We start from the raw sequence: 24,856 nt of genomic DNA, 5'->3' as shown, positions 1-24,856 counted from the left end.
AATATTACCCATTTATACAGCATGCTGAACCTGAGTTGGCCTGATGCTAACTTTTGCTGCTTCTCTTTTGTTTTTCTTGGCCTAATGCTACATTTTGATTGTGAATGTGACTTCAATGTCATGTCGGTGATATGCTCTCTTGGGAGCCAGCTACATAGGAAGAGAAAGTCATATGTTCACGAAGGTAAATATCTCGATTGTCTTGTGGATTTCAAAACCACATATACGAAGTAGTAGTTTTTTGTTTGGAAAAAAAAAAAATCTATTTACTTGTTATAATCCTTCAGCTGGATACTGCATTCTTGAATCGTAAGAAAAGCTTGTGGATTGAACACCACTCACTGCAAAGTATCTGATTCTTAGGCCTGCACGCACGCACGCACGCACGCACAGAGAGAGAGAGAGAGAGAGAGAGAGAGAGTGTGTGTGTGTGTGTGTGTGTTGTTGAACAAATAACATGTTTGAAGCAGTCTCTCTCTTGTCTCCCTCGTGTCCGGGAGACAGAAATCTCGGGCACCATTGCTTTTTGTGTCTTCACTTGGTATTATTAACCATTCTTTTTCCTCGTAAAAGGTTAGGAGAAGTCTGCTCACCCACTTCCACCACTAAAGTAAGAAACCAAAGTAGAGGAAATGTTTGCCTTTTGTGGCATCATATGAAATAATGAAACATTAAAGCTAAATTTGTGGGTATTATTGTAACAACATTCAACGTGAGCTCTATATTTTAAATTTGGAATTTGATTTTAGGTACATCAACATCCCTGTATATGGGGCAGTTATGAAAATTAGAATCCTCCTAACTTTTTATGGAGGAGAATGCTTAATTATTTGGATAAGAACAATTTATTCCGAGACGAAAAATTCATTTGCAAGATGAAGCAAGAAATTTAAATTGGCTACTATAAAATTCCCAAGTCTATCAAATGATTATATTTAACTTTGGACGGATTTATGTGAGAATCATTCTTTTTGAGTTTTTTGTTTTTTCGATGATACTTCTTTTTTAGATTTCTCATTTGATGTATTTTTTTTAATATCCTAATTTGATATATTTTTAAAATTAAATCCGTCATCTTTCTAGGAAAGAGGTGCAACTATTTTATCAAAAAGAAAGATGTGCATCTTTCTTTCTTTCTAGGATACTAAAAGAAAAAAATTGACACAACAAATGCAAGTCTAGAAAATGACCGGCTCAAAAAGAGGTCTTTTCAGGAAAATTCGTTTCATATCATAAATAAATAAATATATTTATATTTATATTTATATTTATATGCGTAGGAAAAAGGCTTACGTACTAATTTCTGTCGACCAACCTTTACCCGCGATTGCTTATTACACAGACATTGGGGAGTCAATAAAGGGGCCCACTTTGCTACCCAATAAGTGAGTAGGTGAGCGAAGTCGTCCGCGGTCTTGGCGCCCACTCAGGTCGGGAGCATGGCGCCGGCCGCCACGCGGCCCACGCTTTCCGCCGAACAAAGCAAAAAGAAGCAGTTGTATCTCTTACCCATCTTCGACTCAGAAACCTGCCCGGTGATTGGACCAAACGGCGGCCTCACCTGTGGATCCCACTCGCTCTCCGTCGCCCCCTTCGATCACATCGCAGCGACGCCGGTTCGGTGAACCCACGCCCGGTAGAATAAAAGGCCTCTTCATTTTATGAAATTGATGGAATCTCTTTCTGCGTTACGTTTTCGTTATACCGATAATACCTCGATACCCCATCTCCGCTGTGGGACCAACGGACCGCTCATCTCTTTAACCAAACAAAAGACAGGTGATTCAAACGTGTAATTTTACGGATGGAATCCTTCGCTCGCTCTTATTCTCTCTGTTCCGTGTATGTATATATATATATATATATATATATATATATATATATATATATATATATATATATATATATGGGTCTCCACATTTTGCTCGAATTTGGCGGAGGAAGAGGAAGAGGAAGAAAAGGAAAAGGCCGACGAAGACCGCCCCTCGGTCCGACCGATGGCTCGAGAAACCCTTGCCGTCGCTGCCAACGTCTAGGGTTTGCAATTCCGCTACATCACACGGTAAAACCCTCGAATTTTCCTTGCTCATCACCCCTCGCCCTTCTCGCCGAGCTGCGGCAACCGGTAGTTCGTCGAATTCGGTCGGTTTCTCGCGCCTAATTATGTGTGTGGATGTGCTCTTGATTGGTTTGGATGAGTGATGGGGGCTTGACATCTGATCGTTCTGCTGGCCGGGATGATTCGCTCGTCTGTCTTGTTTTGAGCCTTGTGGCGAGTGCTAGATCCCTCCGTTCGCCTTTATTGCCCATGAGTTCTACCGAGGGTAGCAGAGCTCGTGTTTGGGACTTCTGATTTCCTCTCAATGGAGGTCCTTTTGGTGTATCGTGCAGTTATCGAACTCAGGTGATAGGGGGAGTATAAATCCTGTTGGGCTATCACACGCGTGTATCTCTCCGAGTTCACGAACTGATAGATGCTGTCCTCTTAGACAAATTTAGACCCATTAGCTAGATTCGCGATCCTTTATTCTCTTTCATGTACTCTTTGTTTAAGGTATGTTGGAGCAGTTCTATCAAACTCTGAACGCCATGGTGGATTGTACACTGACCTTCGATCCAGAATTTATCTGGATGGCTGGCTCTTTATCCTTACATCATAAATTTGGGTTGTCCAACACCTTAAATATTGGTCTGGTAATGATGTACCAGACCATCTTACCAAAGGTTGGGAGTTTGAAACTTATCTGACATATTTAAAAATTTGAAGGTGTCAGCTAGCTTAGCTGGTAATGACCTTGATAATTTATCACAAGGTTCTGAGCTCGAATCCTACCTTCGATATTTATCCTTTGTCCCAAAAAAAACAAAAAAATGGTAGTCCGATGAGGGTGACTTCACTGGAGGCTGGTGCTTGGTTATCCTTGCATGTTACTTGTTGTAAAAAGAGTCCAATTTTCTCGATGAAGAGTGAATTTATAATCAATCTTTAATTTGACTTTGCCTTGAGATGTGTCTAGTAGTTTTTTTATTGTAACCAGATATTTGTATTCCAGATTTCCTCTTAGTTAGCACAAGAGCGTTGGGTTTCACCTCTTTGATGCACAACTGATCGGTAAATCAAGGAATTCTTACCTCCTCATCATGATGCTAATTTTGAGTTATGTTGTGGATGATAAATGGAACTTGTATTGTGGTTTGAAAAGAATCGATGACCGTTGGTTAGTCTAAGTGTTGTTAAATATATTCAGTCAGTGGAAGAACCATAGGTGGGAAGTTTGAATGCCTTTTTTACATTGGTTATTAGTGGATCTGAAATTTACTGCTTATGTGGTTGAGTTGACATCACATTACGTGAATTTTGTGTTAAGTTTCACTTCTGTTGGACACTGGCTAGAAGGCTCCAGATTAAGTAAATTACAAATACATTAACATTTATAATCCATAAAATAGAGTTTCTCATTATCCAAATCAAATTCTATGTGTTTGCCTTTAACGATGGATGGCTATGCTTTAACTTATTTGCAGAATCCTTTTCAGTTTTATCTTATGGTGCAATTGAGATTTATTCATTCATGTGTATGTTTTGGCAAGCACTAACACTCTTGGTATCTCATATGGCAGATCACGGGAAATAATGTATGAATATCCTGTAACTTCCAAGTCAGATTGCACTTTTGACTTAAACAAATAAATAGGTAATGGGTGGTTGCTGTTGCTGTTCATCAAGGGCTGAGTTAGATAGAGCACCAGCTTATTCCTATGTGCGTAGCCATTTCTTCTGATGTGTTTTTTTTGTTACTATTGACACTGAATACTAAATATGTGCATTGCATACGCCATTTAAGAAATGTTGCATTTACTTTGCAAAGAAAAGAGAGGTGGTTCATGTTGGTAGCAAATGGACATGTAGCAGAAGCAGCATTGTGGAGCTAGTGCAACACCTTAGATGTAGTGATCTATCGATTTTTAAAGTTCTATAGCTCAAGTAATTGTATAGAGCTATTGTCTTGTACTAAGCTTACTGATGGTAACATATCTATATAATTTACGCAAATAGCTGTGACATTGTGGCATCTTGTTGTTGTAGGCCAAACTGTTGTATACAAGTAGATATTTGTGTCATTTAAGATAATATGCACCTGTTTCAGGTTGATGTTACTTGAGAAGCAGCTGCTTTGCCAATTATTCAATGGTGTGTTTTGCTTAGTCTGAATGTTATGGCCTAAAAAATATAGCAGTTTGACAATCTTGATTTTAAACAAGACAGTACCAACTACCACATTATGCCTATTGTGGAAACTATAGTCGCACCTGAAAATTAGAAGTGATTGGAGATGGGTTTGTGGATAAAATTTGTATCCACGTACTCAAAATGCTTTCATCATGATAACATATAGAATTTGGGTGATTGAATGACCATATGAAACCTATTTATTAATGTAAGGTACATATGCAGATATTGGCATGGATTTTAGAAGATTTAAATTATGAGTGTGTTCTGTTATTGAATATCAAACACACTTCTACCGATGAAGCCAATGTGCAATATGCTTAAGTAGCACTCTGCTAGTAGTTTTTTAAACTATAATACTGCTCAAAATCATAAGTATAGGCTGTTGTGAACCTAACATTATACCGTCTTATCTTAAGATGATTTTGTAAACTAAGGAAAAGGTATAGTTCCTCAATGAAAAATTGGATATGACAATTTTTTGATAGTAATATAGACAATCTGACTAGATACAACTCAGATCAAATCCTAACTAGACTCGATCAAAACATTTGACTTGATCCAAGTTACATCCAGTTCAGCAGCTCTCAGCCTAACTTTCTTGGTTTCTTTCTTTTCTGTTTTGTCTGGTTGTTTTTGGGGAGCCTTTGCCCACATAATGATAAATACATCTTCTTTTTTGTTGTATTGTTTGATCTATTATAATTGTGCAGTAAACTTATTTCCTTGGTTGTATTGAAATGGAGCCTTTTGATTAGTTTCTTGAATTCTTTTTTGCTTCATGAGACCATGTCTTTTTGTTGCATGTTCCTCTAAATTGGGCAAGTATGTGAACATTGTTACTCATTAAGGAGATAATCTAACAACCCATTTAATTTATGCACACAAAACTCAGTATCAGGATCAGAAGCTTGGTAATTTAATTTATGTACCTTTTGCAGTGCCCTCAAGACTTGGAGGAGCATGAACCTCTGTCATCAGCCAGTCATGGTGCATTGTCTGCAGTCTCTTCAGGACTGCTTGTTGACACTAATCTGGACACATCTACTCCAGATACTTACCAAGCACCTCCTGCACCCTTGCCCTATGATGTGGGTTTGGCAAGCACACAAACTTTGCGCAGAGATGTTGACTGTTGTGCCACCAAAACTGATCCTATGCAGCTAGACAATTCTGGGCCAACAGGAGAAACTAATGATAGGTTTGAAACTTCAGACTGCAAGAATAAAGCTCAGAGCGAGCATAATTCTCCTAAGACTACTGAAGATGAGATAAGTAAGCCTGTTACCTCAACTACAGATGAGGAGGACGCTTGCCCCATTTGTCTCGAAGGTAGTCCTATTTTGTTTGTGGAGAACGATTTCTTCCTGCTCTAGGGTTTTTTGATAGTGTCTCATGATATTAGAACTATAAATTTTTCTCTGTTTTTAGGAACTATTTCTCTCCCTAAATAGTAATAGTGTTTATACATCTGATATAATGACATCATGATCATACTTATTTTTTAGCAATCCTTGTTATCTTTCGAAACTTAAGAACCATTTTTCTCCATAGAATAATAATAGTGATTATCCATCTTTTGTAACTGTATGATGGTTGTACTGACTTGCTGGCAATCCTTGTTAACTGCATCATGGAAGCTACATTATTGAAAAACAAATTCATTGACAGAAGCTCATGCTGTCTCTCTTTAGTAATGTTCTTACATGACAGGAAATTATACATGGTGACTATATTATGGATTTTATGCCCTGGACACATGTCCATTTTCTTCTGAATATTTGGCCAGCATTTCTTGGATTACAAATAATTTGGAATATTGTTATGTATTTCTTTGCTGAACAGGTTGATATATAAGTTTTTCTCAATTGTAGATTATTGTGAGAACATTTGTCAGCAATTACATTTAAAACATGAAAGTTGCATGTGCTTGCTACTGTGGCTTTTCACTTAACTGAGAAGGCTTTGATGTGTTATAATTGAAGAATTTTCTGTGTCATTCTTTTCTTCACAAGAATAAATTAACATTAAGATTTTTTTTTGGATAATTAATTAAGCCACTGTGGTCAGGTTTGATCATTTTAACGTTCTCCTTGGAGACATCCAATAAGATACTTTTTGCATTGGAGTAAGTTGATTTTCACATTAAAGAGCTTAAGGATGACAAAGATTCATGTGCCTGACCCCAACTATATAGTTGGGACATTACAGTTTCTTGTTATTGTTGTCTGACTATAGCAAGTTAGTTTGGATTCTTATGTGTGACTTGTCATTAGCACGAAGGGTTAAGATCTGACTATGCTGAATTGATCCAATGAGCATTGAGTTTGTGTTTTTCTTAGAATTGATAGTCTGATGAATTTTTCTCTCCCCTATTTGACAGATTATGACACAGAGAACCCTCGAATTATGACAAAGTGTGAACACCATTTTCATCTGTCTTGCATTCTTGAATGGATGGAGAGAAGTGATACTTGTGCCATCTGTAATCAAGTATGAATATGAAGCAACTCATTACTGCTTAACGTTATATTTTATTTTATTCTTTTACATTCATCACAAGTAGGGTTTCATTTACTTCTCTGTAGTATTGGCAATTAGCATTTACATTTTCATATAAGACACGAATTATACGCATAATGATCTTAAAAATCTTGGATAAAAATCTCTTCTGCTATATTGTTTAAGCATCTCACAGTTGGTTCTGTTCACCCTTTCTAGAATTCAAGGAATCTAGAGTTTGCTAATCGAGAAATCACCACCAAGTGCATGTCAAATTCTTTGATATATGCTCAGGTTCTCAAAATTGACGTCGAGACACAGTAAAAGTTGGAGAAAGAATTGTAGATTCTGATTTTTCTAGTCTATTTCTTACAGTGCAGAAAATATATTTTTCTATTCTGCAGATAATGATGATCGACACCACATACAGCATGTCGTCTCCTGAAAATGGTTTTTAGTGGTCAACCGTACAGAGTCGGCTTCAGTCCAGATGAATGCAGGCTTCCCTTCTATTCTAAAAGCAACTTGAAGGTTTTGGGTGAAAGTTTGCACGTCATAGATCAAATTCTTTTGAATTGCCTATTGTGGCAAAACAACAGGAGAAAAGAAAAAAAGCAAGAGATCGTAGTATCTGTTATAAATTGCTATCATGTATATCCTTTGTTGTTCTCCCATGTATTTCCTAGTTGTCACTTCAGCAGGTAAAGGTGTGTGCCTATGGGTTCCTTCTGTATTTTGTCAGTCTTCATTATCGTTCGCTTTGATTGCTTTGTCTGTTCTGTTGTATAGCTTTTAAATATGAGTAGGTGATTATTTGTTTGCTGTTGTGTTGGGTTTGAATGATAGTGCTTCAGGTCATCCAACTAAAGATGCATAATCTTCCATTTCTTTCCCATATGTTTTGGGTAATGCCATATTGTTTTTCCAAATGAGACTAGTCTTCCGTTGTAAGTTTTATGCAACTCCTGAAATGGTGACTAGATTTCGACAAACTCAATCAATTTGTTCTTGTGCCTAATGCTAACATAGGGGATTCAGGTGAGAATAGAGCGTGCAGCCGGAATGATAGAGGCTTTTCAGTGGTGATACTTCAACTACCCAAGATCGTTTTGACTGGCAGTGTATGCGTTAAACTTGTAGAGAATTTTCAGTGGTGATAGTGATCGATCAAGTGGAGACTGGATTTATATTTCTGAATTCTGTTTTCTTATTCTTTTACGATATTTGGTACTTAGAAAGTGTCCTCCAACAATGCATTGTTGATGGTCTATAGAAGTCTGCTACAAGGCAAGTCACCAGAGATTGGCATTGTTGAGGGATTGTTGATGATGTTTGGATTCATGTGAAGAAAATTGCAGTTGCTTTTACATACATACATATATATATATATATATACCTACGTACGTGTCATCTTTCTTTTCTGGGTCTGTTTACTAAACATCTATTTCTAACTTCGAATACTATTATTATTATTATTATTATTATTATTATTATTATTTTATTATGTCGCTTTCAATTCACCGTCTCCTTCCCCCTAGTTAACAATCTCTCCTGCTTCTCCAAGGTTTGATTCGAGTCTTTCGGTGACAGCATGTCATCCCTCACCTCCCTCTCCATCTCATGCCCTATCGTCGCTCTCATTTTTCTCTCCATCTCTTTCCCTATTTATTTGGATGGGTCAGAGAACCATCGAGCCAAAAAAAAACTCCATGAATTATTTATATTTTTATGATTAATTTTATTATTTTTTAAAAATAAAAAATTATTATCAAAATTAATTGATAATATCAAAATTTATGAATAAATAACAAGTTAATATTATTTTATCAAATTCATTTGAATCAAATATATCATAATTAATTTAATCAAAATTCAATTGTGGATCAGGCATGCAGGCCCAAATATTGATTGAATGAGACGAGAACGAATAATACGAGGACGAGACGAGAGGTCGTCCTTTATTATTCATCCCTGTGCCATATCCATATAATAGAAAATAACTCATCATCCCCACAGCTATAATCGACACCTTACCATTTCTTATGGTTTATTAAAGCACCACTGCTGGATGACCAAGTTTAAGAGACCGACTGGTAGCAACTGACCGCTCAACTCAGGTGCCACCCATCTATACAATAACAGCAACTTCACTTGTTAACATTGACAATATAGGAGGAGCACACACAGTTATTACAATTACAGTCATTGCAAGCATAATGACATATCACCACCACCCGATCTTGAAAGTACAATCTAACACGCTTGCTTACTTACAATCTAACACGCTTGCTTACTTGGTCAAGAAATAAACGAGCAAGAAGAGGGCCACAAAAGATGCCACCAGGGTAGCCATTCTACGACTCGACTTCGTCTCAAAAACCTAAAATACGAAAAGAAGGCTCAATATGTTCAGCGGTCCAGATATAAGGGGGTCGCAGTAACTATGAGCTTCAAACTATTTACCATCTTGAAGCGATCCATTGTTCCAGACAGGATGCCCCTTGATGAATCCATATCATTGCCCTGATATCAAACAGAGCAATGCTCATGTACACTGACCATGACCAAACAACCAAGGCATTGGTGGATCGGTACATGACCACAAACATGTAAACTACGTACCATACGATCAAGCATTCGATTGTGACTCTCAACCTCACCATGTATGTCACCTGTCAACTGTAAAAAGATTGACTGATATTGCAAGTTTTGTAGTATACTTGGTCCAGGCATCAAGAGATGACGATCCAGTGAACTTGAACAACACATGCAGAGAAGAACGAAGCTCAAACCCCATAGGGGTAGGAACTCTGATATGGTGGACCAAGTGAAGGTGAAACTTTTTGTGGTGCCAAAGGGCATGAGTCGCATGAACTACGAGGAATATGAAAAGGGAAAGGATGATCCCTCAGATCAGAATAAAAAACTCTATTGACCATCCAAAGATGGAGCTTTTGCATCTTACAGGTTTTACAATTCTTATAATTCTTAACTGAACAGATGCCTAACTGGTATGAGACGTGAAGATATCAATTTCATGATTAGGAATATATCCAATTTGCATGATGCAACTAAATTGCTAGTTAATATTTACTCTCAAAATTTTGGCACTGTTATTACCACGAAACTCTCTTCAGCCTTGATAGGTTAAATATACATAAATCAGAGAAGAAAGACAAAAAAGGAAACCATCAGACAGGAAGAGTGTGCGCTCAGGCACTTACGCACAGAGACCTGTGCAAGCCATTGCACTTGTGCCCGTGTCGAAAAGGTACACAGACTCAATTTTCACATCATGAACAGGAAAAAGAAATTCCAAGGTTCTCTAGGCTGGTTTAAAATTTTATTGGAATGCATTTCTGATATTGAGTATAGAATATAACACAAAACTTGTAAAAGATATGCTTGAGATGTCTATATTTGGTGAAGTCATCCGATAACTGATCTTTTTAATTGCAAGGCACAGTTTCTGTCACGTTTTTGTCATTCAAAGTTAATTAATTCAGGAATTTCTTTTAGTGTCTGAAGGCATGAAGAAATAACAAAATACATTTACTCTGAGGTTAGGCAATTAAAATTCTAAGAACTTCCAAAAATAAAGAGAAATTTTATGGTGCCCTTGTACAGGTCATCCATTTAGCTAATTGCCATAGCACTGAAGAATGAAGATTCTCAATAATCACACCAGTTTCATTCAGGAAAAAAATTAACTCATCTAGAAAATTCTGTGGCCTGTAATCAAGTTTGCTTAAAACCATAATCTTATGTCATGGGAAACACATATTAACAAACTTAGGTTTGACAATCAAACATCTCTCCTGAAAACAAAACTTGGCAATCAAATGTCGTAAACGAGTGTCACAACTCGATTGATATTCCAAGCCAACAATTTGCACATAGTGAATCTAAGCCAAGATAAGTAAAAATGCTTAATTCCTGGTTATTAGCAACAGATCACATATATCAATCAATTGATTTTTCAGAACTACCTCGGATTTATCAATATATCTGCATTCAAATCCATGACATCTTTGTTATTTATGGTATCTCAAAGTCTTCCTTCAAAATTATAATGTGTCTACCCATATATACTCTTCAATGGGTGAGAGACTAGACACAGCCTATGCCCAGATTACATTAGGACCATCCATTTTAACTTGGTTGTGGTAAAGAGATTAGGAAAAAAATATGATAGAGATCTCTCTCCCATGTTTCTCCCATTTTCAAACTTCTTGCATGCATGGAATGTGCAGAAAAACTTACCATTTACTCATCAAATATTATAAAAAAAGAACCAAAAAAAGTGAAAAATTGCAGTCAATTACTCATTTACACTTACTCTCTTCAGAATGTTGACTCTATCTTGCAGCCCTTCCATAGCAAGATCATTGTCATGCTCATCAATTTCATGAGATGAGTATGCTGAAGCTCGAACCCCACCTTCTTCAATGCTATCAAAAAGAGCAGTTCTGTTGCTGTGATAATCCCTGCAATCAGTCGAAAGTCACAATAACCACAAATAACATCATGCACAGAAGATTTTGCTACTTTTGTATCTAAATGCACCTAGTCCAATCAAACAGGAGTGCTATTGGTTCAAAACATTGCTTATTTCTTGAAAATAGAATGCAAGATCATGAACTAATCACCATATATATAAAAAAAAAGTTTCCAAATTTGTAATTCTCACCTTTGAAATGTGCAAAAGTGGTATCCTAATACTATGATTATAATGTAAGTTAAGCAATTTGTTACACTATGAGGGTTCTAGTTTCTCTTTTACTAAGGTTCCATGGGGGCAACAACATTGCCCTTCTCCCACAACTCCTACAAATACGTGAATATGTAAGACACGAGATTATGCTCGGATAATCTCTCTACTTCTGGCTTATTTCATAGCTTAGTCTTCTTGCTCGGATAATCTCTCTACTTCTGGCTTATTTCATAGCTTAGTCTTCTAGTCACTAGCTTTAAAAGGCTTCACACTCTTAACATGCGCACACACACGGACGCGGACACGTAAACACCCACACACACACAAAAGAAGCAAAGCATAGCAAAATAAGATCTAAGTTGTAGTGATTTTACAGTAAATTATCATGCCAACCATTTCCAGAGTAAGAGAAAGATCAGAACTAACCTTCTTGAGTTCATGGGTGCACTAACTTCAGGAAAAAAAATCCTCTGCCTTTCCTAAAGAATCTTTTCTGTGTCGAAATCAACAATTTCATTGTTAGGGTTTCAGCGCAGTTGCACAAAAATATTCAAAACACCTAAACGTTTGAAGAAGGCCATAAACTTCGCACGTAAAACCAAACCCAAGAAAACAATCTTCAAAAACAATCTGAAGAGCGCGATCAAATACTGATGAACCTTTCTCGTGTGTCTCAGCAATTTGAGGAAATTAAACTCAAGAATGCAAGAAGGGCGATATTGAAGCTTCGGATCGATTAACAAGCATCGGAAACCCTAGGCATATAGATCGATTGAAAGACATATCGATCAACTGACTCATCGACATGAGATGAACAGGGAGCAAGAAAACAAGTTTACTCCGATCGCGTGGCCAAACTTGTCGTCGGGTTTTTTCGATCGGGGGAGATCGACCAAGAGGGACATCTTATTTTCTTTCCACGGTTTTAATGATGCACTTTATTTGCACGCGCACGGCAGACAGGTACGGAAATCTCACCGTTGATGGGGTCGAGCGAGCGTCTTGATGCTTCCGATGAGTGTCCGGGCGAACTTGAAGCGCGATGGAAGGGAGGCGCAGAACGAAGGTAATATCACCGTTCATATGGTAATTGCGGGAATCTCAAAGTCCGATGGATGTAGATTACGCGATTGGAATGCGTTCGACTAACGCCAAATTAATCGGCATATATATATATATATATATATATATATATATCGTTCGCCATCGTCAGCGAGGGTTTTGATCGCGGTTCCCCCTCGCCGTCTTCCTCTCTGCGCCGAAGCGATGGGTTGTGAGAACTCCTTCGAGTCGTCTCCGGAGATGGAGAGATTCCTCTGCGAGCGGCTTCTCGATCCCAGCCAACCCATCTCGGAGCGCTTCAGGGCTCTCTTCTCCCTCCGTAATCTCCGCGGCGCTGGCCCTCGCGAGGCCCTAATTTGTGGTACGTTCCAATCATCATCCAGTTCGATCGTTTTCTTCTCCTGTTAATTCGATTTTTCATATGGACGTCGCATCCTGATGATTTTGTTGATTTGGACTTGTGATTTTTGAGCACATATTGGTATGTATTTAGATCTTTTGAATGTAGACTTGTAGGCAGGCAGAAGACGACACAGATAACTTATTGATTAAGAGATGACAAGATAGCAAACCTGTGGTGTGTGATCTGTGGGTTAGTGCTGAATTGGAGCTGCTTAGGCAAACGGGTTTAATTTAGGAGGTCAGATTAGGTGTTGGATTATATCTGATGTTCAAGGTGGAAAAAGGTTCCTATTTTTTATATTTGTTTTATATTTTTTGCAATTACATCTCACCTTCTGAGTATCATGAAGGCAGGATTCTATATTTATCCTACTTCTGTCGATCATTGGTTATATTCAGGCTGGTAACACAATATGAAAATGAATCTTTACCCAAGATTGTTTGATAAGATGTTAATGGTGAAATTCTTTCCCCTCTTGTAATGTATATAGTTTTGTTCAACAGGACCAATGTTTGGGACAGTATGAGACATCTTAACTTTTAGAAGTACTTAAAGAGAGAAAAGAGATAGCTTGAAGATCTTACTAGAAAATTGTTTATATGGGTGACTACTCATTTATGGTTTATGGTGAAAGTCTTTCATGTGACCTCTGAGTACAGTAGTGTGTACTGAGTTTAATGTTGCCGGAAGAGGTCAGATTAATACTTCTTTCTTGAATATTCATTTCATGGTATTGCCTTTCATGTCTTCCAGACTTGAAGTCTAAATTCATGTTGAAATTTATATTTCAATCATAGTACTAAAGTGGGATTAATCTGACAAAGTGCATAATTCTATAAAACAATGTCACATTTTGCCTTCAGTGATATCCTTTTCAAGGATTATTTTTGTTTATTGTGTTGTATCATTAGGTCAGTAGTATATGTTGGTTTGGATTGGTACAACATGGGATTAGAAAAAAAAACAGAGCAAAAAATTGAAATGGATGATGGAGCATATCATTTTCCGCTGTTTATCTTAATGGCTGCATGGTACATGTTCCAAGTATGGATTTAGAAATTGCCATTCCGCCAGCAAAAAGCGATCAGCTTGCCAAAAAGAAGAGGAAATTTTAAGAAAGATCTACCACAGATCAACTGTTTAAAACAGGGATATCAGGGTCCTCTCATTGCAACTTTGTCAAAATTTATCTGACTTTTGACCAGAAAGCACAAATTTTGTGAAATCGAGTGATGCTTGCGCTGGTTTAAGCCAGGAACAGTTCACGAGATGTCTTCCCTTTCTCTTTGTCATCACAGTCGATTTTGCAAAACATGTTTTGGTTTGCGTACGAAATTTTTCCACAGCAGTTCCTGAGAGCATTTCTGAATTCAGTTTGCAATTCTGGAAAATGTTGCTTAGAACTTAGTGGGATGGAATGGATTTTGGTTAACGGTTTCCGTATTTTTTTTCCCTCTTCTTTTCAGCCACAAGGGATTCTTCAAATTTGCTTGCACATGAGGCAGCATTTGCTCTTGGTCAGATGCAGGATGTCGAAGCAATTCCTACCTTAGTGAATGTTCTCAAAGATATGTCATTACATCCAATTGTTCGTCATGAGGTCACCCCTTCTCTTGAGCATTTTATTGCATTACCAAGGTTTTTCTTGTATATTTTTAGTTGTGCTCAATTGTCACTAATACTTAGGCAGCTGAAGCTCTTGGAGCAATTGGCTTGGACAGTGTTATTCCCATTTTAGAAGACAGTTTGACAAATGACCCAGCTCCGGAGGTGCAAGAAACATGTGAATTAGCTCTTAGACGAATTAAGGAACAAAAGAGCCTCAATAGTGTGGATGGAACATCCCCAATAAACGCTTCTCCCTTTCTTTCAGTTGATCCAGCTGTGCCTACTTCCCTTATTTCTTCAGTAGATCAATTGCGGTATAATATCACTAGTTTGGTACTTGAATTGTTAATTGGTTTTCACCTGGCTCAGTTGCCATTTTGTTCTTGTTTAAGGGAAGTTCTCCTAAATGAAGAAGAGGGTATGTATGAGAGATATGCTGCACTATTTGCACTAAGAAATGATGGTAGAGATGCTGCAGTTAGTGCTATCATTTCATCACTAGGTGCAAGAAGTGCTCTCTTACGGCATGAGGTATGTCAGTTGTCTGTGGACACAAATAGGCTTGTCTTATTTGTTTATGAAGATTATGTCTTCTGTATGATGATTATTCACAATTAATGCTGAAGATGTAAGCAAGCATTTTATTTTCTTGATAAGTTATTTTGTTGTGAAATTTTTTGACTTGGATTATGTTGCTCAGTCTTGAAGTTTGAATAAAGGATTTAAGTCTTCATCCACTACCAGTTTTGGTAACTGCTAAATATCAATTGGTACCATCCTATATGGTCTGGTACTGGTACTGGTCCTTTGTCAAACTGGTTGATACTGACTCGCACAAATGAGACTTGACCCCTTGGTTTTGAACCACTGTTGCATTATAACGGTATTTGTTGGGTGAAGATGTTAGCACAATATCTTTATTCACATAATCTGATATGATGCAGCTAGCTATGTGTAAGAGACTTAAACATGAGGCATATTTTTTCTTCTTGAATTTGATTTTATTTTTTTATACTACACTAAGTATTTTTGTTTATACTTATAAATATATAAAAATCATTGTGCCCAAAAAAAGGATGAACAGTGTTCGTATAAATGCTTGAGTTCAGTTGGATTTTCAGTTAGCTGATCTCCGTTGCATTCTGCTTCTTTACAATAGAAGTGTTCTTACAATGTTAGTCAGTAAACAAGTATTTTGATCGGAGAAACTGAGATTCAGTAGGAATACATTTAATCATTTGATTCAATAGTTTTGTGAAATTGCTGGTGTTTAGTTTCAGGCCTGTTTTTGATACTTTTTATGACTTTCTTTCTTATCTTTCAGAATCTGTATTTTACATTTGAGAACTCTTTTATGCACAATGTTCAACTTATTGTCTCTGTAACAAAACCACCAAACAACATTGTTCAGCAACCATGAAATTAAAAGAAATGCAACTGTAAGGATTTCCTACTTTAAATTGTTAATGTGATATTTTGCAGCATGACATCAGACTCATCTACTAAACTAATGATCTCTTTTAACTCACTATGCAGGTTGCATATGTCTTGGGTCAGCTGCAGAACAAAACAGCCACTGCTACACTTTCTGAGGTCCTAAAAAATGTCGATGAGCACCCAATGGTTAGACATGAAGCCGCAGAAGCCCTCGGCTCCATAGCAGGTATATCTGCAATCGGCAGTTGGTTTTATATCAATTTTATGAAGTCAGTTGATTGTATAAATCAATTATTTGGTACACTTGTTCTCCTTAGAAGATCTTGTACCGAAATGTGTTGTGTTGTATCGTATACTCTTTACCTAACTAGGCTGGCATCAACTACCAAGTGGTGGTGGTGTTGCAAATGAAGTCACCTCCTGGTTGAGACTCTTAGTTCCCCTATCTACTTTTGTTTGTTTTACCTCAAAGCCATAGATTCTCTCATTAGTGATGGATTTGGACTAAGAAGCTGCTTGTTCCATCTGTGTCATATATTTCTACAGTCCTTTGCTTGTCATTCCTCCACCACCTTTTTTTTGTTTATCATTTTTAAGTATCTTAATTTCCAAGTGTTCTATTTGCTTTGTTTCCATGACCTTGAATTTTGTTAATGTTGTTGTGACACTTCATTTTAACCTAACAATCTCAGTTTTTTTTGTTTTTGGATTTTGATGCCTTTATTTTCTTCTCGACTTGCTCCAGATGGTGAATGTGTGGCACTTCTGAAAGAATTTGCATCGGATCCTGAACCAATAGTTTCCCAGAGCTGTGAGGTTGCTTTGAGCATGCTCGAGTACGAAAGATCCGGCATGTCCTTCGAGGTAAGGATCCAAAGTGACCTAGAAATTGTGACCTTATCTAGGTAGGGTATCTTAACCCATGTTCTTTTTCCATGCAGTATCTGTTTTTGCAGAAGCCCTTGGTGCAATAGGCCCTGGTAGAGAAAGAGGCTTCACTGCTGTATGTCTCACTATATCAGGACGCGGTGTCTGCTTACTCTATATGAAACCAACAGCCAGCCGCTAAGAAACCTACTAATGCAGAATTAGTTGCAGGAGTTGTTTGATCATTATGATAAATTATCCCATGCAACATGTTCATGTACTTCTTTTTATATCGATTGTTAGATTTTTGCTGTTGGAACATGATTATGGCAGAACAAAAAAAAAAAGACCATGTTATCCAACTTCATTTGCATCAATATATGATGTAGCTCCATATAAACTGCAACTTGTTGCATTATATTGATTGTCATCACTCTTTTTATTATATTACCCAGTTGTGATTAACTTGTTGGTTGCATACTTTTATCATAAGATCAGGTGAGATATCTTTGCCAAAGCATATTCCATGCTCGCTGCAACGCACTTTCCACCATCTATATCACTAGCATTCTGCGCGAATCTCAAAAATGTGAAGTTCTACACCAATTTCAAAGCATGATGGCCCAACACCACTGGATTGTCAGATAGGATTGTCAAAAACGTGCAGTTCTACAGAACGCGACGAAAACTAATTAAAAAGATTTGCGCCCCGTCACATAGGATTGTCAACAATTGCAGTCTCGTGTATTGAATGAATCGTTAGTTTATTTGACCCAATCACACCAAAACCACTATTCCCAACACGCAAATAACCAATAAATCTTTGGATTGAGATACCCAAAAGAAATAGACGACCTACACTCACCGCGGAGCCATCGACACCGAGAAGTCGGTCGGAATCCTAACCTTCTCCGCCCACACCTTCGATTCCAGGTACGCCTTGGAGATCTTCCCGGCGACCCACGTCATGTCAGGCCGCGCCGCCGCCTCCGTCTCCACGCAACGCAGTGCCACCCGGATCAGCTTCTCCGCAGCCTCCACCGGGAACGAGTCCCGCAGCCGCCTGTCCACCCATCGCCTCACTCTCCCCCGCCGCTCCTCCTCCTCGTCCACCTCCGACGCCACCCCGATCGCCTCCCGCGCCGTTTCGATGAGTGAGAACACGTCGAAGGCCTTACGCTCCTTGTCGTACCGGTACTTGAGCGGCTCCTCGCCGGAGACCATCTCTAGGAGCATCACCCCGAAGGCGAACACGTCGGACCGCCTCGACACGGCCCCGTGGGCGAGCACCTCCGGCGCCATGTACCCCGTTGTCCCCTCAATCTTTCTCTGACGCTCGCTGGATCCCTTTCTCGTAGACGACGGCGATAGGACCGGGGTGATCTCTGCGTCCTCGGCGGCGGGATCGGGATCGGGGACCTCACCGGCGAGATCCGCAGCGCCGAAGTGGCAGATCTTGGCGTGGAAGTCGGGCTCCGTGACGATGACGGCGGAGCTTTTAACCCGGTTGTGGACGCCGGCGGCGGCGGAGGAATGCTGGTGGATGTACTCGAGGCCGTGGGCAACGTCGGCAGCGATCTGGACGCGGGAAGCCCAGGTTGCGAGCGGAGTGAAGCGGGGATTTCGCGGGTTGCGGAGGCAGTCGGCGAGGCTGGCGCCGGGAACGAATTCGTAGACGAGATAGACGTGGTCATCGGCGAGGGAGGCGCCGAGGAGGCGAGCGAGGCTGCTGTGGTGGGACCTGCCGAGGGCAGCGAGACGGGCGCGGAGGGCAACCTCAGGGTGGCCGCTTCTAAGGCGGTGGCGGAGGGGACGCTGGATGACGACGGCGTCCCGGCCGCGGAGGGTGCAGCGCCAGGCGGAGGACGAGGCGCCGGGGAGGCGCTTGGCGAGGAAGTTATTGGTGGCGGCGCAGAGCTCCGGGAAGGAGTAGAGGGCGGGGGCCTCCGGGAGGGAGGAGCGGAGAGAGGCAAGGCTAAGGGCGGAGGAAGAGGAGGACGTATAGGGCTTGGATGACAACGACGAGCCGGAGGGGATAGAGGTAGGGGGCTGGCGGCGGGCGCGGCTACCGGGGTCGGTGCGGGTACCACTGGAGGAGGAGGAGGAGGCGGCGGCGGCGGACGAAGAGGGGGCAGTTGAGGCGGAGGAGGATTTGGATCTGTGCCGTGAAATGGGCTGTGAGGCCTTGGTGGCGGATTGGGACTTGCACATGGAGCGAGACCATGGAATTGGGCGAGTGCAGCCAGGGGGATACAAAAATGGTTGGAATTGCCACGTCGAGAATAATACTAATTATATGAAGTGCGTTATGATTACGTTTGCGAGCGAAGGATGTGGGCCGCGGGGAGACGGCGAAGGGGTCGTGACTTGGACGACCCGAGGCCAGACCAAACGCTTCATTATTAGATGAGCTCAGGCGCTGCATTGGGTCCCAAAGAGACCACTGGGAGATGAGGTCACAAGTGACGTAGCCGGGGTCGTGGGTCGGAGTGTGGGAAAGCCAAGGCGCGACTTCGTTGCGTTGCTTATTGGCATCCCTAGCATACGACGTGTTGTGTTGGTTTCCTCGTGACCAGTCGCGTGACGTGGCTCGGACACACGCCGTTGTCGTCGCAGCACGATGGGAAAGCCAACCGGGTCGAATTCCCCGAGTTTATTTCACTCGCTCCAACTTAATTCATGCGCTTTTTAATTGCATGGCATATATTTGAAGGAAAAAATTAAGTGCTCGTATTCAAGTTCAAATATCATTAATTATATATAATTATACGTATTTTTGGCTTTTTTTTCCTCCTTTTACGGCATAGTTGTTGTGTAGTAATCTTCAAAGAGACTAGCTCTAGGGCACGTCAGGAGAGAGGGTCCTTGGTGACGTGTTCGATAGCAAAGGGACTCTGCATGCTCCTGATATGAGTCGCACTATTTTGATTCGAAGTGGTTGTATTGATGGGTTGGCTTGCAAGAGGAAAAAGATAGCTAATGCAATCATACGTAACTGCTATATGAGAGATTGTATTATAAAGATATGAATTAGAGGCATATATGCTCAACCTTATCTAGACACCAGTTCACTTTTCAACCTATATATTGAATTTTTTATTTTAAAAATAAAATTAATTTATGAACCTGAGGAACTAATATTTTATTAAAATAATTAATATAAAAAATATATCAAATAATGCTTCAGATTGCCAGAGGGTCAACCGTCTAGGATTGGTTATTATATGGAAATATTGTTGAACTAAAAAATTGGATATTGAGTCATACGATCGGATAATGTATCAAAAATCAAATTTCATATAGAAGGATAGGATATTATATCAAAGGATCAAATGTGATGTCGAAGTTGATATAACAAAGGATAAGGTGATATATTGAAAGATTCGACTACATGTTAAAATTTTGATTGAAGTCAGCTTGGGCTAAATTATGGTTAGAATAAAAAATCACTTCTTATGACAACTTGTGCCTGTCTTTAGGCTTAAAGTTGAGAAAAACCGGGATCCTTACTAGGCTAAACATATTAGCCCATTCTAATTATGATGATGATATCACTATTTCTTGAGTTACGGTTTTCAGCTCATTCAATCAAAGTTTTCTAAAGTCGATTGTGCTACCAATAATATCTTGAAATTATGATAATATGATCATTTTGACTCTATTTTTGAGGTCCTTCAGAGTATTAAATATCTCATTTGGATTGATTTAGTGATGTATAAGTGATATAGAGAACATCGTAAATCAATCGTCATCCAATATATGACCTCTATGTGGTATTAAGGGTGAAAGGAGACGATGGACGTCACCATCTACCTATCTACTCACGTGGACAAGAGTTCAAAGCAAATAGTTATAAGTTGTCCATTCCCCTATCTTGTCGCCTATGTGGATAAAAGGTCAAGAGAAGTTTGTCGGAGACGATTAGAGATTATCTCTTTGCATAAAATTCTATCAAATTTCTATCTATTTATGACCAAATATAAAAACTCATCTTTAACACAATAAAAAGATGACTACCTTTTTTTATCACTCATGTTTATACTTACATGTTAGCCATAAGTGTCTTGCAAGTCAATCACGTGAGTGATAGCACGTGTGACATTACACACACTCTATTTGATCATTAATATTATAATATATTTTTTATTTTATATTACTTATTTCATATATATGTATGTATATATATATATATATATGTATGTATATATATATATATGTATGTATATATATATATATGTATGTATATATATGTATATATGTATAGTGATGTCATGGATTTATGCAAAAAGAATCGGGTCGTGATGAGATCATGATAATGAGATCGATTCACCTTTAAACACAAACCTTAAATAATTCTATAGGTTACTCGAGAAGGACTTCGAGATAACTGAACATATTGGTGCACTATATACCCATCTATATGATAGAGGCGGTTGGTCTTATAGTTGCTCATGTGGTAACACTAGGGATATAGTGCAGGTGCTCATTGGAGAATGAGTTTATTGATTGATCCGCTCACGAAATGTTGGATGGTTGATGATGTCTTATTGTTAGACAATAATTTCATGGTCCCAATGGTGTATCTGGTCCTTAGACTTGAGACACTAATGATATTTTGTATGAGTACTCTACTCTTTGATGCTAGACTTACAAATTTAGAAGTTCTAGATTTAACACAACCGATCATCGGAGATAGCAACCAATCTTATGAGGGTTATTGAGTGTCGATAAAGGATCATTTGCTCTCGGTATTATAAGAGGAATATCCTATGTATTCTTGCTCAAGCAAATCCCTAGCTAGGGTTATTCGAATTAATAGAGAAAGAGTTCTTTGGGAGAATTCGATTAGAGCAAGACTAGAATAGAAATCATAAGGGCTTGACAGCACCATGTATGGTATATGATCTCTGGGATATTAGATGGATAAGAGGCTATAGATACATGATAACTAAGGATAGATAAATCCAATAGATTGAATTCTCCTGCATTGTCTGAGGATTACAGCGTAGTGGCTTAGTACGTCCGTAGTAACGAGTCGAGTGAATTATTATGGAGATAATAATTCACTAAGCTAGAAGAAGTTATGATAGATATGACTTACGACCAACTCAATATTAGGCCTAGAGGGCCATATATATATGGTAGGTATTGTGACGAGTAGAGGTTCGGATATGAGATATCCGCCGGAGCCCCTATCTTATTGGATATCTAATAAGTGTTGAATCTCGGATTTTGATGATGAAATCAATCAATATGTGTTTATGTTTTAATCTGTGTTTTGAGTAACGCAGGATGCTTCGATCAGAATGAGACAATTAAAGCAGGAAAAATAATGTTGTGCCGGAGGAACATGTCAAAAGATTGGACGTCGGGTCGATGGATCGGTCGACGTGTCGACAGAAGGCTTTGGGCCGAGGATTCGGGCATTGGGCCAAAAAGAGCGGATAGTGCACCAAGGATATCGGAGTTGAGGATTCAACTAGCCGATTGGGCAATAGGCTGCAAGAGAGGACGATGCACCGAAGAATCAAACGAAGCGTCAAGGGACCAATGACATACCGGACAACTTGATTAATGCTTAATATTAATTGTCTAGATCAAAGTATGTTTTACATGTGCAGAATTAACTATGATAGCAAGGCATGAAGCAAAATAAAGTCTTAGAGTCAAGGACGCGATTACGTTGGGAGTTCGAGAGTTCGTTGGAAGTCCTGACGTTAGTCGGAAGTTCTGGAGGAACTAGCCGAGAAGTCTCGGAGCTTGCCAGAGAAGGTCATCGGAACTCGCCAAGAAGATCATCGTGAAGTCCAGGAGCTTGCCAAGAGTCCGCCGGAACATTGCCGAGAGATCGTCGGATGGTCGCCGGATGATCGTTGGAAGCCTACTGGAAGAATAGACATAGGGACTTGTTTAGCTTAGAAAATGTCTTAGGATTTCGTAGTTAGCACGTAATTGGGCTTGGATTTGGGCCAACCCAATTAGGGGCCAACTAGGCCCATATAAGAATTGTGTTGGGCCTAATAAGAGGCCCAAACAATGCCCCAAGAAGTCTCATCATCGTGGCATAGTCTTCAAGACTGTGTCAGGCGATGGTACTGCCAGTCTGGGCGGTTGTACTGCCCTTGGCAGGGTGCCAGGCGGTGGTATTGCTAGTCAGGGCGGTGGTACCACCGAGCACTGCCCCCCAGGCGGTGGTACCGCTAGACTTGGGTGGTGGTACCGCCCAGGGCAGTGTAAGCCAGATTGACACTAGGCGGTGGTACCGCCCAACGCAGGCGGTGGTACTGCCCGTGCCCGGGGAACCCGAGATGGGAAAGTTTTAGGTTTCAAGTTTGAATCAACTTGAAACCTATAAATACCCCTCTCATCCCTGGTTAAATCACCAAAGTACAAAGAGTCTAAAAGCAAAGAAACACTGCTCCAATCTCTTTAGAAATTCCCTCCTCTAAGTCTAAGTGTTAGAATTCTATTTAAGAGAGGAGAGTGAGTGCTTGTAAGGGTTATCTCCTAAACCCCCGGTAAAAAAAAAAGAGGGGTGTAAAAGGTGATTGGCCTTCGCTTAGTGAAGGAAGGCCTCTAGTGGATGCCGGTGACCTCATCGGAGGAGGAAGCCGAAAGTTGATGTAGGTCACATTGACCTAACTACTCTAAAACTATCATGTTCTCTAGTTTGCATTTTATTTTTGCTATTACCTTACTGCAAACCTCTTTAAGTGCTTACTGCCTTCAATTCATTTATGAACGTGTTTCAAGTTAAGATATTTCTGAGATCCATTTTCGTCGGAAACGGTTTTTGTCGAACGATAGTTTTTAAATCGACATTATTTTACTACTGCACTAATTCACCCCCCTCTTAATGCCGACCCTAATCCTAACAATTGGTATTAGAGCCTCGTGATTTCTCAGTTGGTTTAACACTAAAGAGAAATGACTCATTTCGGCTTTCAAGAGGGACTTTCTCTCATTCGCCCTCCCTTTTTCAATGGGACGGACTATACTTATTGGAAAACTCGAATGATAGTTTTCTTGCTTTCGTTAGATTTAAATTTATGGAATATTGTTGAAAACGATTTTTGAATGTCTTCTCTTCCAATGAACCATTGGAATGATTTGGAGAAGAAGACGTTTTCTTTAAATGCTAGAGCTATGAATGCTTTATTTTGTGCCTTAGACAAAAACGAGTTTAATCGGGTTTCTATGTGGAAAACGACTTTTAACATTTGGCATATTCTTGAAACCACTCACGAAAGTACAAGTAGATTAAAAGATGTCGTCAATGGTTTAAAAGCTCTTGGTAAAACTTTTTCGAATTTTGAACTTGTTAGTAAAGTTTTACGCTCACTTTCTAAAACTTGGGATTCAAAAGTCACGGCTTTATAAGAATTGAAAGATTTGAACCATTTCCCTCTTGAATAACTTATCGGGTCATTGATGACCTATGAAATAACGTGCAATATACGTGAAGAATTTGAGAACTACCTTCCAAAGAACAGGATGGATTTCGGACTAAGAACAATAGAAGACCACTCGAGCATAAGCTCAAGTGATGGTGAATATGAACTCCTCACTAATAAATTTAAAAAGTTCATGAAACAAAAATTAAAGAACAAAAAGAACGCAACTATTTGTTTTGAATGTAAGAAGAAGAACATAAATTGGGATGAATCGAGTTCCTCCGAAGACGAGGAGAAAATCAACAAAGGCGAGGTGACAAACTACGCCTTAATCGCTTTCAACGATGAGGTAATAGAAATCCCCTTAATTTATTTTGAAATTACTTAATGCTTTCCATGATGTATTTTATTTTTTATTTAGTTTCGAAAAATTATTTTTTAAAAATTACATAATGAAATGAAAATGCAAAAATTAGGAATCATGCTTATCTTTCTAAGTAATTTTTGAAAACGATCATGAAAATTATATAAAAATATAATAAAATATTAATCTAATACTTGCACATCAAATATAATTAATTTTATGTATGTGCTTGAGAAGTAATAATGTATATCTTAATGATTTTCATATTTCCTTT

At 39.2% G+C, this 24,856-nt stretch overlaps 4 protein-coding genes across 6 annotated transcripts; 2 read left to right on the top strand and 2 right to left on the bottom strand.

The window, feature by feature from the left end:
• The first annotated feature begins 1,921 nt into the window (after positions 1-1,921).
• Positions 1,922-7,558, top strand: LOC103973503 (probable E3 ubiquitin-protein ligase RHB1A). Its single transcript, XM_009388080.3, has 5 exons — positions 1,922-2,062; positions 3,622-3,761; positions 5,173-5,563; positions 6,615-6,724; positions 7,138-7,558. Exons 2-5 carry the CDS (start codon positions 3,699-3,701, stop codon positions 7,189-7,191), a joined length of 618 nt encoding a protein of 205 aa, XP_009386355.1. The 5' UTR covers positions 1,922-2,062; positions 3,622-3,698; the 3' UTR covers positions 7,192-7,558.
• A 1,192-nt stretch (positions 7,559-8,750) lies between these two features.
• On the bottom strand, positions 8,751-12,572 carry LOC103973502 (bet1-like SNARE 1-1). 3 transcript variants are annotated; one of them, XM_065192418.1, is made up of 7 exons: positions 12,426-12,572; positions 11,874-11,940; positions 11,073-11,220; positions 9,356-9,412; positions 9,197-9,256; positions 9,028-9,113; positions 8,751-8,861 (listed from the first exon to the last, which is right to left on the bottom strand). In XM_065192418.1, exons 2-7 carry the CDS (start codon positions 11,885-11,887, stop codon positions 8,774-8,776), a joined length of 453 nt encoding a protein of 150 aa, XP_065048490.1. In that variant the 5' UTR covers positions 11,888-11,940; positions 12,426-12,572; the 3' UTR covers positions 8,751-8,773. The 3 variants fall into 3 exon arrangements, with proteins under 3 accessions (XP_065048490.1, XP_018676987.2, XP_065048491.1); XM_018821442.2 differs by lacking the exon at positions 12,426-12,572 and adding an exon at positions 12,287-12,421; XM_065192419.1 differs by lacking the exons at positions 9,356-9,412; positions 12,426-12,572 and adding an exon at positions 12,287-12,421.
• A 75-nt stretch (positions 12,573-12,647) lies between these two features.
• LOC103973500 (deoxyhypusine hydroxylase-B) lies at positions 12,648-17,269 on the top strand. Its single transcript, XM_009388077.3, has 7 exons — positions 12,648-12,870; positions 14,379-14,512; positions 14,599-14,834; positions 14,913-15,051; positions 16,057-16,183; positions 16,703-16,821; positions 16,899-17,269. Exons 1-7 carry the CDS (start codon positions 12,714-12,716, stop codon positions 16,929-16,931), a joined length of 945 nt encoding a protein of 314 aa, XP_009386352.2. The 5' UTR covers positions 12,648-12,713; the 3' UTR covers positions 16,932-17,269.
• A 277-nt stretch (positions 17,270-17,546) lies between these two features.
• On the bottom strand, positions 17,547-19,251 carry LOC135679043 (protein LYK5-like). Its single transcript, XM_065192417.1, has one exon. The coding sequence runs from the start codon at positions 19,033-19,035 to the stop codon at positions 17,686-17,688; it is 1,350 nt and encodes a 449-aa protein (XP_065048489.1). The 5' UTR covers positions 19,036-19,251; the 3' UTR covers positions 17,547-17,685.
• Between the last annotated feature and the right edge of the window lie 5,605 nt (positions 19,252-24,856).

Source organism: Musa acuminata, chromosome BXJ1-7 (assembly GCF_036884655.1).
Source record: "Musa acuminata AAA Group cultivar baxijiao chromosome BXJ1-7, Cavendish_Baxijiao_AAA, whole genome shotgun sequence".
Lineage (NCBI taxonomy): Eukaryota > Viridiplantae > Streptophyta > Magnoliopsida > Zingiberales > Musaceae > Musa > Musa acuminata.
Note: the sequence above shows the minus strand (reverse complement) of the source record. Positions and strands in the feature narration are given on the sequence as shown.